At 42.5% G+C, this 13,693-nt stretch overlaps 1 protein-coding gene across 1 annotated transcript in view; it reads left to right on the forward strand.

The window, feature by feature from the left end:
• The first annotated feature begins 411 nt into the window (after window positions 1–411).
• The window catches only part of LOC149449392 (DBH-like monooxygenase protein 2), a 49,187-nt gene continuing 35,905 nt past the window's right edge, over window positions 412–13,693 (forward strand). The window contains exons 1-5 of the mRNA XM_089693308.1: window positions 412–525; window positions 7,105–7,260; window positions 7,748–7,831; window positions 10,377–10,544; window positions 13,530–13,632. Of these exons, the coding sequence (XP_089549434.1) occupies window positions 412–525; window positions 7,105–7,260; window positions 7,748–7,831; window positions 10,377–10,544; window positions 13,530–13,632 (625 nt within the window). The remainder of the gene's footprint in view (window positions 526–7,104; window positions 7,261–7,747; window positions 7,832–10,376; window positions 10,545–13,529; window positions 13,633–13,693) is intronic.

A 13,693-nucleotide genomic window follows, 5' to 3' on the forward strand; every position in this document is an offset into this window, starting at 1 on the left:
GGGGTCAGTAGGGGGCCCCATGAGATGCCCCTGGTACCTTTTTCATAGGCTTTTTTGAGTTTGGGCGAGGACACAGGGGCCCCATGATCCCCTATTGCCCGGGGGCCCCATGAGTTGTCAGTCCACCCCTGAACAGTAGCTAATCATTTTAAAATCACATTAAATTTAACTTTAAATTTCTTTTTTCTGCCAGATCCAACTCTGTGATCAAAAAATAGGCAGATAAAGAAATCAACTGTACAGCTGTGAAATGATCTATATTTGCTTTTTTTTGGGAGACGTATTGTATTGAAGCAAGGAGAATTCCCCTCTTAGTTGTCACCAGACTGGGTGTCCTCGCTAGATTTCCCCTCACCTCCTAACAACTCAAACACTTGAGATTTTGCATCTTTTTTTTTATACTGGGAGAAAATGGCCACCAGGAAAAAAGGAGTGATTCTCGCCATTAGGAACACAGACAGCATGGAAACTGAGATGGAAACGCCACACCAGAATTCAATTGTCCAGACTCAGATTTATTCCAAGGCAATATATATTTTGTCACAAAGCCAATTCTTTTCGTGGGCTTACACTCCCTCCTCATCAAGGCTTTATTGTCAGCAATGAATTTACAGAGATCCCAGAAAATGGTTACAATGTGACATATATTTTAACCAAACAAAACAAAGCCCAAGCCAGTGGTGACTAAAGCAAATCATAGATGATGCAAATTTCTTTCCTGCAACCATGTGTTGCAGAGAAGAGAATCGCTCAGTTCCCTCATCAACAACCTCTCCTCCCAGCCAGGGGCGGACTGACCATTTGGGAACTCGGCCACTACCCGAGGGCCCGGTGTCAGTAGCGGGCCCCATGAGATGCCCCTAATACCTTTCATAGGCTTTTTTGGGTGTGGTTTGAGTGTGGGTGAGGACACAGGGGCCCCATGATCCCCTATTGCCCGGGGGCCCCATGAGTTGTCAGTCCGCCCCTGCTCCCAGCAGAACATATTCATGTGAAAAATCCGGCAGGCTGGTTATACTGAAGTTGATCGACTTCAAAACAACCAGCCTGCCCATAGATGGATCGAATCTAGGTAGGTCCCAGCTGACCTGGAATTCGATCCATCTATGGGCAGCCTTTGTTTTTTTAACAGTTCAGTCAAAATCTATGTTACATTGTAACCACTGTACAGCATATCTGTGAATTCAATACAGGCGTACCGCAGTTTACGAACACCTCGGTTAACGTAATTTTCGGTTTACGAATGAAAATCCATTGAAAATAATGGCTCGGTTTATGAATTTTTTTTTTTAAATACGAACGGATTACTGTAATTGGTTTTTCAATGCACTTACAAAATTTTTTTTAATCATGTCCCTTTATGCCTTTATAAAGAGTTTTGAACAGATAAAACTTTTTTGACTTTTTTCTGACCTCCGGAACGGATTAATTGGTTTTCAATGCATTTACAATTTTTTTTTCAATCATGTCCCTGTACAGTATTTATGCCTTTAAAGTGCACTTTGTAAATAGTTTTGAACAGATAAAATGTTTTTTTACTTTTTTCTGACCTCCGGAACGGATTAATTGGTTTTCAATGCATTTACAAATTTTTTTCAATCATGTCCCTGTACAGTATTTATGCCTTTAAAGTGCACTTTGTAAATAGTTTTGAACAGATAAAATGTTTTTTTTACTTTTTTCTGACATCCGTAATGGATTCATTGATTTTCAATGCATTTACGAACTAAATTGTTAATCATGTCCCTGTACAGTATTTATGCCTTTAAAGTGCACTTTATCAACAGTTTTGAACAGATAAAAGACTTTTTTTAAACTTTTTTCTGACCTCCGGAACAGATTAATTGGTTTTCAATGCATTTATGAATTTTTTTTATCTTGTCCCTTTATGCCTTTAAAGTGCACTTTATAAAGAGTTTTGAACAGATAAAACTTTTTTTTACTTTTTTCTGACCTCCAGAATGGATTCATTGGTTTTCAGTGCATTTACAAATTAATTTTTAACCATGTCCCTTTACAGTATTTATGCCTTTAAAGTGCACTTTAGAAAGAGTTTTGAACAGATAAAATACTTTTTTTTTACTTTTTTCTGACCTTCGGAATGGATTCATTGGTTTTCAGCGCATTCCTATGGGAAACCGCGTTTCGGTTTACAAATTTTTTGCAATACGAAAAGTCCCGTAAAGCGAGGTACGCCTACCAGTATTTAAGCGTTAATGAGGAGAAAGTGCTGAGTCCCCGAAACATATCAGCTTTGCAATCAAATTTATATCATCTTATCCTGGAATAAATCTGTGTCTGGATGATTACATTTTGGAGTCGCACTTTTATCTCAAATTCCCCCAGTTTCAAACCAAGGAGATGGTGGAGATAGTCTGGCCTGGAGAAGCCATCAGACTCTAGACATCCTAGTTAAATATCCCTATGCAACACTAATGGGTGAAAACAAAAAAGAAGCTGCTAACCTCAGGTTCATAAGGACATGTATGGGAAGTGTCATGTTTGCCATGACTGTCATATGCCTTTAAGTGTTCTCTATATTTTGTCTCTGCTCCTCCCTTTCCTCTGGTTTAGTTCATGCTGTATAGATAGCTCCACCCCTTTCCCCAGAAATGCATTTCAGCTTCAATCCTCATGTCATGAAGCAGATCACACTATGATTTTTTGACCTATCCGATGTTCATTGTTGTAAGATTCTCTCAGTTTATGTAATAAACTTCACAAGATCTACAAGATGTCTTCTGGATTGAGTCACTGCCTGTGATATTCAACTAAGATTGGAGTTATCACTATCTCATCACAACTGTAAGTTACAGAGATCACACTTTCAGTGCTTAGATTGGAGAGACAGAACAGGAAGATAAGAAGCCAAAAACACCACATAGCATAAAACCATTCAAGGATGCTTTATTAAAATCACTCAAACTATTCCAATAATGTGTGTTTGATGTGATGTATGTGTATGTGAGGAGTTTGAGTGATTATAATAAAGCATCCTTGAATGGTTTTATGCTATGTGGTGTTTTTGGCTTCTTATCTTCCCTGACAGGCATCTAACTCACCCTATCAGCCTGCCATTAAGAGCCTGAGCCAGCCCCTCCAGCCCCCTCCACAGCTCAGCACTGCAGTGAGCACTGGAGAGGCAGAGCAGAGAGCCGGTGGCTGTCAGTCACTGAAGACCAAGAAGTGAGTGATCAGCAGTCTTTGATCGCTCAGTTCTCAGTCTTAGAGGTGGTGGGGGACAGATCTAGTATCGGACCAATGCTGCATCCATCTAGGTTAGTATTAACATTTATTTTTTTACAATCCCAAAACTTCTCTTTTAATGGAAGGTTATTCTTCTTGTGTTTCTGTTGTGCAGTTTCTGATATATTTCACAGAGTGATTTGTTTGTTATATTTTCAGTATTTTATTGTGTTCATAATGCAGCACTTTTTTTAAAATAGGAATTGCCCCATCCCTCTATAACATTAGGATAACCATAAGGTTCCAGCGCTATCTCTCCATTTTCTTTTCCTCAGCAAAAATAAGTTTTTCCTTTACACACATTTTAAAGCATGCAGAATAATTCATGTAATTTTTCTGTCAATGCCTAGAGGATGTTTTATGTTTCAGATTGATGACTTTCACCGTGTTCTTTTTTTAGGTGGGGTTTAAACAGTAATGCCCCTGAAAACTCGAACACTGAGGTCTTTGGAAGGAAATCAAACATGAAACTTCTGCCCAACTCTTTCGGATATTCTATGTAGCACACAGGGGCGGACTGACAACTCATGGGGCCCCCAGGCAATAGGGGATCATGGGGCCCCTGTGTCCTTGCCCAAACTCAAAAAAGCCTATGAAAAGGTACCAGAGGCATCTCATGGGGCCCCCTACTGACCCCAGGCCCTCGGGCAGTGCCCGAGTTTCCAAATGGTCAGTCCACCCCTGGTAGCACAGTAAAGCCTTCTTAGATTGGCTACAAATACCTATAAAAATAAAGCACCGTTTACTTGGCTCCGTCCACTGTCCTGAAATTAGGAACAACCCTCTTAGCACAAGTGATTGAGCGAGACATGTGAATACCTTCTGTTCAAAGAAGGTTTTACTGTGCTATGCATTGATTTGGTTGGAGGACTTCTTAAGTCCCTTTTTCATCATAGCCTATATGGTTATACGGTCTCATAAATTCCATGTACAAATAGATATGAAATATTCAGGTTTTTTTAGAAATAGATATTGACATTAGAATGGGTTCAGTCCAATCCCAGAAGTTAGCTGTCATACTGGGCCAATGAGCTGCAGACAGGAGATTCCCCACCCCTGCACATATACAAAGGGGGAGGGGATATTTCCAACAATATTTACTTAATATGGCCATCTGCCCATTTTACGCAAATGGTGTTGAAAGTATCTCTGTCCCTTTGTGCACATCATCTGTGGGGTGGGGAATCTCCCACCCGTAGAGCATTGGCCCAGCAATGACAGCTAACTTCCAAACTGAACCCAAGCGCACCACTGATCAGAAATGTATGGGTGCTTTATGTTTTTAGGCTTCATTTTTAGGCCCCTTCCACATGGGGCTCTGCTAGGAGTCTGTCTGCTGATCTCCGCTGAGCAGGCAGATGGCTGGTCCATGTCCACTCCACTTATGTAGAGCAGAGAGAGACACAGTCCTCTACGGACAGTCAGATGTAAATGGACCACCTGTTTGGTTACACCCGACTGCCATCTGATCTACTAGATGGAAAGGAACGCTGTTTTCAGTAGATAGGATCGGATTGGATATCGGCGGGTGTAAACAGACACATGCCCATTTGCACCCTCTGCTTCATAGAGAAGAATGGAAGATCCAATTGGATCCACCTGAAAAACTGATAGGCGGACATGATCGGTCAGCTCATCTGAAAGACGCCTTACTCAACAGCAGCTTTATTTATTTTTAATTTACAAAGTGCTAAAAAGATGGATTTTTGGTGCAACACTGAGGACTTATACCAAATGTATAAAAATGTATAATTTTATTGTGTATGAAATATAAAATACATTCCAAAATTTCATGTAAAACCAATTGTACACGGCCATACACTGCTGTATATAAAATGTTTATTAGACCAGCCTCGCTCAACATTTTTAACCCTAGATGAAACCCTAATATCATTTTCAGGTCTTGGGGAACCCTTACCCAAGCCATTAGGAAGGAAAAATGCCCCTTACATTAGTGGTCAGTAGAAAGAATGTAACCCATACAGTGGTGGTCTGAATATCCCTTACAGACAGCTAAAAAGATCCTTAATATCATGCTGCTGGCTCTGTCAAGTGGTGTGCCTGAAACTATTCAAGTGTGCAATCCAAACGCACAGGTTCCTGCAATAAAAATGGCGGTGTGTATAAGTGGGTGCTGCAATGACTGTTGGCTGGAACCGAACAGAATCATCAAGGGAGAATGTCACCAGCACACCGAGGATCACCAATATGGGTCCAAAAGTTTTAATGAACGATCACATAGTTACAGCAAGGAAACTTTTCAGAGTCTTGCAGGACCCCTTCATCAGCATGTGAAATGTTGCCTTGATGTGACTATGTTATCGTTCATTAACAACAATAACAGTGGGGCAAAAAAGTAGTCAGCCACCAATTGTGCAAGTTTTCCCACTTACAAAGATGAGAGAGGCCTGTAATTGGCATCATAGGTAGACCTCAACTATGAGAGACAAAATGAGAAAAAAAATCCAGACAATCACATTGGCTGATTTGGAAAGAATTTATTTGCAAATTATAGTGGAAAATAAGTATTTGGTCAATATCAAAAGTTCATCTCTATACTTTGTTATATATCCTTTGTTGGCAATGACAGAGGTCAGACGTTTCCTGTAAGTCTTCACAAGGTTGGCACACACTGTTGCTGGTATGTTGGCCCATCCTCCATGCAGATCTCCTCTAGAGCAGTGATGTTTTGGGGCTGTCGCTGGGCAACACGGACTTTCAACTCCCTCCAAAGGTTTCTATGGGGTTGAGATCTGGAGACTGGCTAGGCCACTTCAGGACCTTGAAATGCTTCTTACGAAGCCACTCCTTCATTGCCTGGGCGGTATGTTTGGGATCATTGTGATGTTGGAAGACCCAGCCACGTTTCATCTTCAATGCCCTTGCTGATGGAAGGAGGTTTGCACTCAAAATCTCATGATACATGGCCCCATTCATTCTGTCCTGTACATGGATCAGTCTTCCTGGTCCCTTTGCGGAGAAACAGCCCCAAAGCATGATGTTGCCACCCCCATGCTTCACAGTAGGTATGGTGTTCTTTGGATGCAACTCAGCATTCTCTCTCCTCCAAACACGACGAGTTGTGTTTCTACCAAACAGTTCTATTTTGGTTTCATCTGACCATTCATCTGACCGTTTCATTCAACAGATGCATAGCCAAACTTGTCCCTCAGGGCTTGCAAAAAAAATAAACACTTTTGAAAGGATAGGGACAATAAAGTCACAGATGTGCACTAAGAAAAGCACCAGACCAGACAGTATCCCAAAGCAGCTTTCCTGGAACCCATGCAAGCTGTCCCAACACAAACACAACACAGATGACTGGTTGTCTGGGACTTTCTAAAGGAGGATAGAATTGGAGATAACTAAACTGATCAAGGTAGGGAGTTCCAGAGGATGGGAGATGTTCTGGAGGTGAGCATAGAAGGTGGTGACAAGGAAGCTAGAGAGCAGGAGGTCTTGGGACGAGCAAAGAGGATGGTTTGGGTGATAGTTTGAGACAAGGTTCATGGGGCAGCTCGGGGCAAAGTGGATGGCTTTGTATGTTCTTAGTATATTAAATTAAATCTGTGCTGGGTGATTGGAAGCCAGGGGAGGGATTGGCAGAGAGGGGCAGCTGAGGGATTGATAAATCTAGCAGCAGCATTCATGATAGACTGGATAGGGGATAGTCTGTGCAGAGACAGAACAATATAAATCTTCTGAAAAACGTTTGGTTGCATAGAAGTGGAGGATGAGTGGATCAGTTGTGTGACACTTTATTGGTAAATTCCTTTGAAACTTGTATATTTCTATAATACTAATGTTGTTTAACTTTGGGATTTTATATTATAACTTTTCTGAACTATTTTGTTCTAGAATGACACCATTAGAGTGATTATCGTGCATGGAGAAGATCATGAGTTCACATTTTCAGAGGAAAATACCTATAGAAAGTCTTTCTTTTTCCTGGAAATCCTTAAAGAAGTGGTAGACCCTGACATTCTGATCCCTTATGAATTCAAACTTAATGATGTAAGTACCAACCAGGGACGGACTGACAACTCATGAGGCCCCCGGGCAATAGGGGATCATGGGGCCCCTGTGTCTTTGCCCACACTCAAAGCACACCCAAAAAAGCCTATAAAAAGATACCAGGGGCATTTCATGGGGCTCCCTACTGACCCCGGGCCCTCGGGCAGTGTCCGAATGCTCGAATGGTACCAACAAACGCCACAAAAATTGTAAGCTGGGACAAAATGTAACCAAAATGACCTCCACCTAAAATAACATGATGTATAATATGTCCTCTTGAAACTGAATGTATTTACAAATCACCTCCTGTCTTCCTCCACACATCCAACATAAAGTGGATCCCCATCATTAAAGGTGGAGTGTTCTATAACTATACTAGTCTGCATGAATACATTCCTGATGCTGCAATACACAGAACTTCTACTTCTAGTGTAACTTTACAGAAAAGTCATTCATGTTGAACATGTTCTCTTTTTTCCCCCAACAGTTCCTGATTCCAGTTGACGATACAACGTATGCCTGTACCTTCATCCCAATGCCAAATGTATCTACCAAGCACCATATAGTTAGGGTGAGGTCCTTAAAATTTGCCAAAGGATTAAGAATAATTATGAAAAGGAGCTGAGCTCCAAGTTTGACAGTTGGAAGCTTTATATAGATTTTTATATGGGGCAGCACAGTGGCTAAATGATTAACATTCCGCCTGGCAGTACTAGGATTGTTCGTTAGAATCCCAACCATGGCACCACCTGCCTGGCGTTTGCATGTACCCCCTGTGACTGCGTGGGTTTCCTCTGGGTACTCCGGTTTCCTTCCACACTCCAAAGACATGCTGGTAGGTGAATTGGCTCCTGTCTAAATTGTCCCTAGTATGTGTATGTATGAATGTGAGTTAGGGACCTTAGATTGTACACTCCTTGAGGGTTAGGGACTGATGTGACTTGGCAATATATCTTTGTAAATTGACGGCGCTATATAACTATCTGTAATAATAATACAACACTAAAGAGTCAAACGTGTGAAGGAACTTCCAACATGTAAAAACAGCAAAAGCCACCTAAAAACGCAACCATTCAAATGCAAATTCTGGTCAACATTTCTTTCAAGAATGTGGAAGGGTTAGGACCATCATCAGGTTTTTCTTTCTTTCTAAAAACCAACTGGGGACAGGAAACAAAGGGAAATGTCTCCAGCTGGGGACACTGTCTCCAATAAAATCCAGAATAAAATCCAGACAGAGGAGCTAATGTTTCTCTATGTTACTGAAATGTCCCTTATTTGTTGCTTGGCTCTTTTTGTAGGAACTTCATCTCTCTTCTTGTTACAGTGATGGGGGGGGGCATCTCCGCAATGGGGAGAGAGAGCAATAAAATCATTGGTAGAACAAAGGGGGTGAGGAGTGCAGGAACACTTTTATCAAGTGAGAATCCGGATTGGATGTCTTTTCTAGTGTGTAGTTCTCAACTAAAGAGCTCTCCAAATGCCAGGGCTAAGAGCATAGCTCCTTTCTGGACGGGTATTGAAGTGGAGGAAAGTGCCATACTGGAATTATTTCTTGGTTTAGTGAATGTAGTGAAAATTCACTTTTCAAAGAATACCCAATCACATGCCAGGAAAATAAAAACTAATTTCAGCATATTTGCTTATTTTTGCACTTAGAACCATTTAGAAGCAAAGCCAATAGAGAGAGAGAGAGGAGAGAAGAGAGAGAGAAGAGAGAGAGGGGGGAATAGGGAGAGAGTGAGGAGAGAAAGAGAGAGGGGGGTAGGGGGAGAGAGAGAGGGAGGGAGAGAGAGAGAGAGAGAGAGGGAGGGAGAGAGAGAGAGAGGGTAGTGAGAGAGAGACAGGATAGGGAGAGAGGGGGGGGGTAGGGATGATGGGGAGAGAGGAGAGAATGAGAGGAAAGGGGGTAGGGAGAGAGTGAGGAGAGAGAGGAAAGAGAGAGAGATAGGGGGGGGAGAGGAGAGGGAGAGAAGAGAGGGGGGGTAGGGAGAGAGAGGGGGGTAGGGAGAGAGGGGAGAGTGAGGAGAGAAAGAGAGAGGGGGGATAGGGAGATAGAGGGGGTATAGGGAGAGAGAGAGGGGGGATAGGGAGAGAGAGGGGGGTAGGGAGAGAGAGAGGGGGGGATAGGGAGAGAGAGGGGGGATAGGGAGAGAGGAGAGAGTGAGGAGAGAGAGAGAGAGAGGTGAATAGGGAGAGAGAGGGGGTAGGGAGAGAGAGGGGGGTAGGGAGAGAGAGGGGGGATAGGGAGAGAGGAGAGAGTGAGGAGAGAGAGAGAGGTGGATAGGGAAAGAGGGGGGGGTAGGGAGAGAGGGGGGGGATAGGGAGAGAGGGGGGGATAGGGAGAGAGGAGAGAGTGAGGAGAGAGAGAGAGAGAGGTGAATAGGGAGAGAGAGGGGGTAGGGAGAGAGAGGGGGGTAGGGAGAGAGAGGGGGGATAGGGAGAGAGGAGAGAGTGAGGAGAGAGAGAGAGGTGGATAGGGAAAGAGAGGGGGGGTAGGGAGAGAGAGGGGGGGATAGGGAGAGAGGGGGGGATAGGGAGAGAGGAGAGAGTGAGGAGAGAGAGAGAGGTGGATAGGGAGAGAGAGGGGGTATAGGGAGAGAGGGGGGGTAGGGAGAGAGAGGGGGGATAGGGAGAGAGGAGAGAGTGAGGAGAGAGAGAGAGGTGGATAGGGAGAGAGAGGGGGTATAGGGAGAGAGAGGGGGGTAGGGATAGAGGAGAGAGTGAGGAGAGAAAGAGAGAGGGGGGTAGGGAGAGAGGAGAGAAAGAAAGGGGGTAGGGAGTGAGTGAGGGGATAAGGAGAGAGAGAGAGAGTGAGGAGAAAGCGAAAGAGAGAGAGGAGAGAGAGAGACAGAGAGGATAGGGAGAGAGGAGAGAGAGATGAAAGAGAGGAGAGAGAGGGGATAGGGAGAGAGGAGAGAAAGGAAAGAGAGGAGAGAGAGAGAAAGAGACAGAGAGGATAGGGAGAGAGGAGAGAGTGAGGAGAGAAAGGAAAGAGAAAGAGAGAGGAGAGAGAGAACAAAGTATACACCATTCAAAGCCCGACTCCAGGACCAGTGTATAAATACAGTATACATATACGGACAATTAATTCTTTTTACCTTTACATGTTACAGTATGAGGTAATTCAAGACCCTGACAGCATTGGGATAGTTCATCACATTCTGATTTATGGATGTGGCAACAACCTTCATTTCTCGTCAGAGATCGGATCTTGTTATGGCAGTGACACCAGATACGCCAAGTGCATGAACTCCATGTTCGGGTGGGCAGTCGGTGGAGAGGTCAGTATTACGGAATGCATTGATTTGTGTGCAAAACAACCTTACCATCCTTACAATCTTTCTTGAGCAGCTGAATGTGGTGGCAAACATTTGCCGGCCAATATCCTTTTAAAATGCATGGTAAATATTTGGCCAATTAGCCAACAGACTTGTATTTGGGCTTCCTGGCCAATCTGTTGTAAATGGAATCATTAATATGCAATTAGGGTTCCTCAGATTTTTTTTAGAAACTTTTTGCAATAGGCAGGAAAATTTGTCAAAATACATTTAAAAGGCTTCTGAAGGTTATGGAAACTCCTCAAAAGTAGTCATTCAAAGCATTAAGATAAAATACACATCAGTACAATTACAACCCACCATCCCGACCCAAAAACACTTACCTGCTGTACTTGTCACTGCTGATCCACCATCCATACTAATCCCCGAACTTCCAGGTTGTAGGCGTACCTCCCAAGATTCTGAAATGAGGAAGAAGACATCTTAGTGTATGATATGTAGGGGAAGGGCACACAACTGCAGTCCACCAAGTTATGAGGTTCATAAGGAATTAAAATGCAAAAAAAAATGATTAGCTAAACCAACACGTGATTTTTTGTTATATATCGGCATTTTGATCCAGGGAATATCCGATCGCCTCTCGGGGGATCAGGAAGGAATTTTTTTCCCTGCAGGAGCAAATTGGATCATGCTTTGCTGGTTTTTTTGCCTTCCTCTGGATCAGGGGCAGACCGACAACTCATGGGGTCCCCGGGCAATAGGGGATCATGGGGCCCCTGTGTCCTTGCCCACACCCAAAAAAGCCAATGAAAAAGGTACCAGGGGCATCTCATGGGGACCCCTACTGACCCCAGGCCCTCGGGCAGTGCCCAAGTGGTCAAATGGTCATTCCGCCCCTGGTCTGGATCAACTGTGGGTGTAGGATTATAACTTTTTTTTTTGCTATGGTTGAACTGGATGGACATTTGTCTTTTTTCAGCCAGACTAACTATGTAACTATGTAATTTTGAACAGAGAAATTCAATAATTTATTGGTTGGATTTATGATTTACTGCAGTACAACACTTCTAGTAACTACAGTTGAGCTCAACGGTTTGCATACCCTGGCAAAAAAATTTGAAATTTTGGTTCTTTTTCCAGAGCAGTCTGTATTTCTCCTGAGATCACCTGTGAGTATTTGTTTTGTATCCCAAACAATTCTTCTGACAGTTGTGGCTGCAATCTTTCTTGGTCTACCTGACCTTGGCTTAGTATCAAGAGATCCCTGAACTTTCCACAACTTCCGAATATTCAAGGCTTTTGATATCTTTTTATATCCTTTTCCATCTTTATAGAGTTCCATTACCTTGTTATGCAGGTCTTTTGACAGTTTTCTGCTCCACATGGCTCAGTATTTAGCCTGCTCAGGGCATCCACGTGAGAGATAACAAACTCATTGACTATTTATACACAGACACTAATTGGAATTAAGTGCCGGTTCACATATATGTGGATTGGATTCGGTTTGAACCGCATCCAATCCGCATGACATTTAAAAAAACATTGCTTCCTATGGTGCCTGTTCACATATGTCCGATGCACTGGCGGTGAGAATTCAGTTCGGATTCAGTGCGGTTTGAAAAAGAGTCCTGTACGATTTCTGAGCAGTGCGGTCCGGTTCAGGTGCGGATTACTGTCTCATTGACTTCTATGGGAAGCCGCATATGTGGGACCAGGACAATCCTGAGAGCTGATCCTGTCCTGAACCTGATGTAAACCTGACATGAACCGGTGAACAACTTCTGTATCCATTAGCTGTGGAACCTGAGCTTTAGGCCCCATTCACACCTGAGCGTTTTGTAGCACGACGCTCGAAGTTCCAAAACACTCAGGGAGAAAAAAATCAATATTACTCTATGGAGATAAACATACATAAATTAGTGAAGCGCTATATCAACCTAAATCATAACCATAGATAAATTCATGCTAATTGTGCCACTTGTGTCAACATAATAGTGCTCAGTGATAAATGACCCATAAACAGGAGTATATCCTTATGGTGAAATTATTACACAAAAATAAAGCGAATATATTACCAGTGATAAAAAATATCATGTGCATAAACAATATATTCAATCCTAATAATCATTCAATATATTAACATATAAATGTGAATCACAAATACAAAAAAACATCCGTGAATGATCAAAATGTAAAGTCCATGAAAGTGAAACTGTGTTAACCACCTCCCATCCGGCTGTTGTATATAAACGACCGGATGGTGGCAGTGCAGGGTCGGCCTCCCCGCACCCTGCTTGTGCGCGCTCCCTGGTAGCGCGCAGCACCGCGATCCGGTGCTCGCTGTGTCCTCCGGACACAGTGAAACACCGATCGTCGGACGGGACCTCTGTACGAGGTCCCGACCATGTGATCACTGATTGGCCACTGCCAATTTTTTGTTCATGTTTAGAACTCCTTTTAGGCTTGAAGATTATTTAGCACCCCTGAAACATCCTATATTTTCTGAAAGCAGAGATCCTGGAGAATAAAAGGGGGGTAGTTTCAATATTTTATGTCACACCATATTAGCATAAGGGTTTATCAAGTGCCAAATTTCAGTTAAAGTTAATTTTAGGACACAAAAAAATAATAATATATTACCCATTTTTTTTATAAAATATAAAGGATGAGGTTAAGGAGAAATGAGAAAAAAAGACAGTGACAAATGTATAATAAAAGTTAAAAGGAGCAGCACACAAATAACAACCAAATACACAAAAAAAAACAAAACAAAAACTATACAATACTACATTAAACAAGCTAAACTAGCCTAAATAAACCCATAAAAAATACATCCTGTAAAGAAAAAAAAGCGTAGTTCTTTTAAAGTAAATTTTAGCTAGGCAGCTCAATGAGCAAAATGTCGGGATCTACTGTGAGGCAGTGAAGACCAATCCTCTGCAATTTTTCCTCTCCTCCATGGTCATGATCCTTTTTTCTTCACTATAGGTCTTTGATTTTCCACCAGATATGGGAGTTCCCATAGGCACCGAAGGTGACCCTAAATATATCCGGATTGAAATTCATTACAGCAACTTTCAAAACAAGCAAGGTAATCACGTCATCATTGGTATTCTGAATGCTGAGCTGTTACAAAAGAAAAAAAAAACAGG

This window comes from Staurois parvus, unplaced genomic scaffold (assembly GCF_062004578.1).
Source record: "Staurois parvus isolate SC_StPar_1 unplaced genomic scaffold, SC_StPar_1.0 ptg000621l, whole genome shotgun sequence".
NCBI classification, from domain to species: domain Eukaryota; kingdom Metazoa; phylum Chordata; class Amphibia; order Anura; family Ranidae; genus Staurois; species Staurois parvus.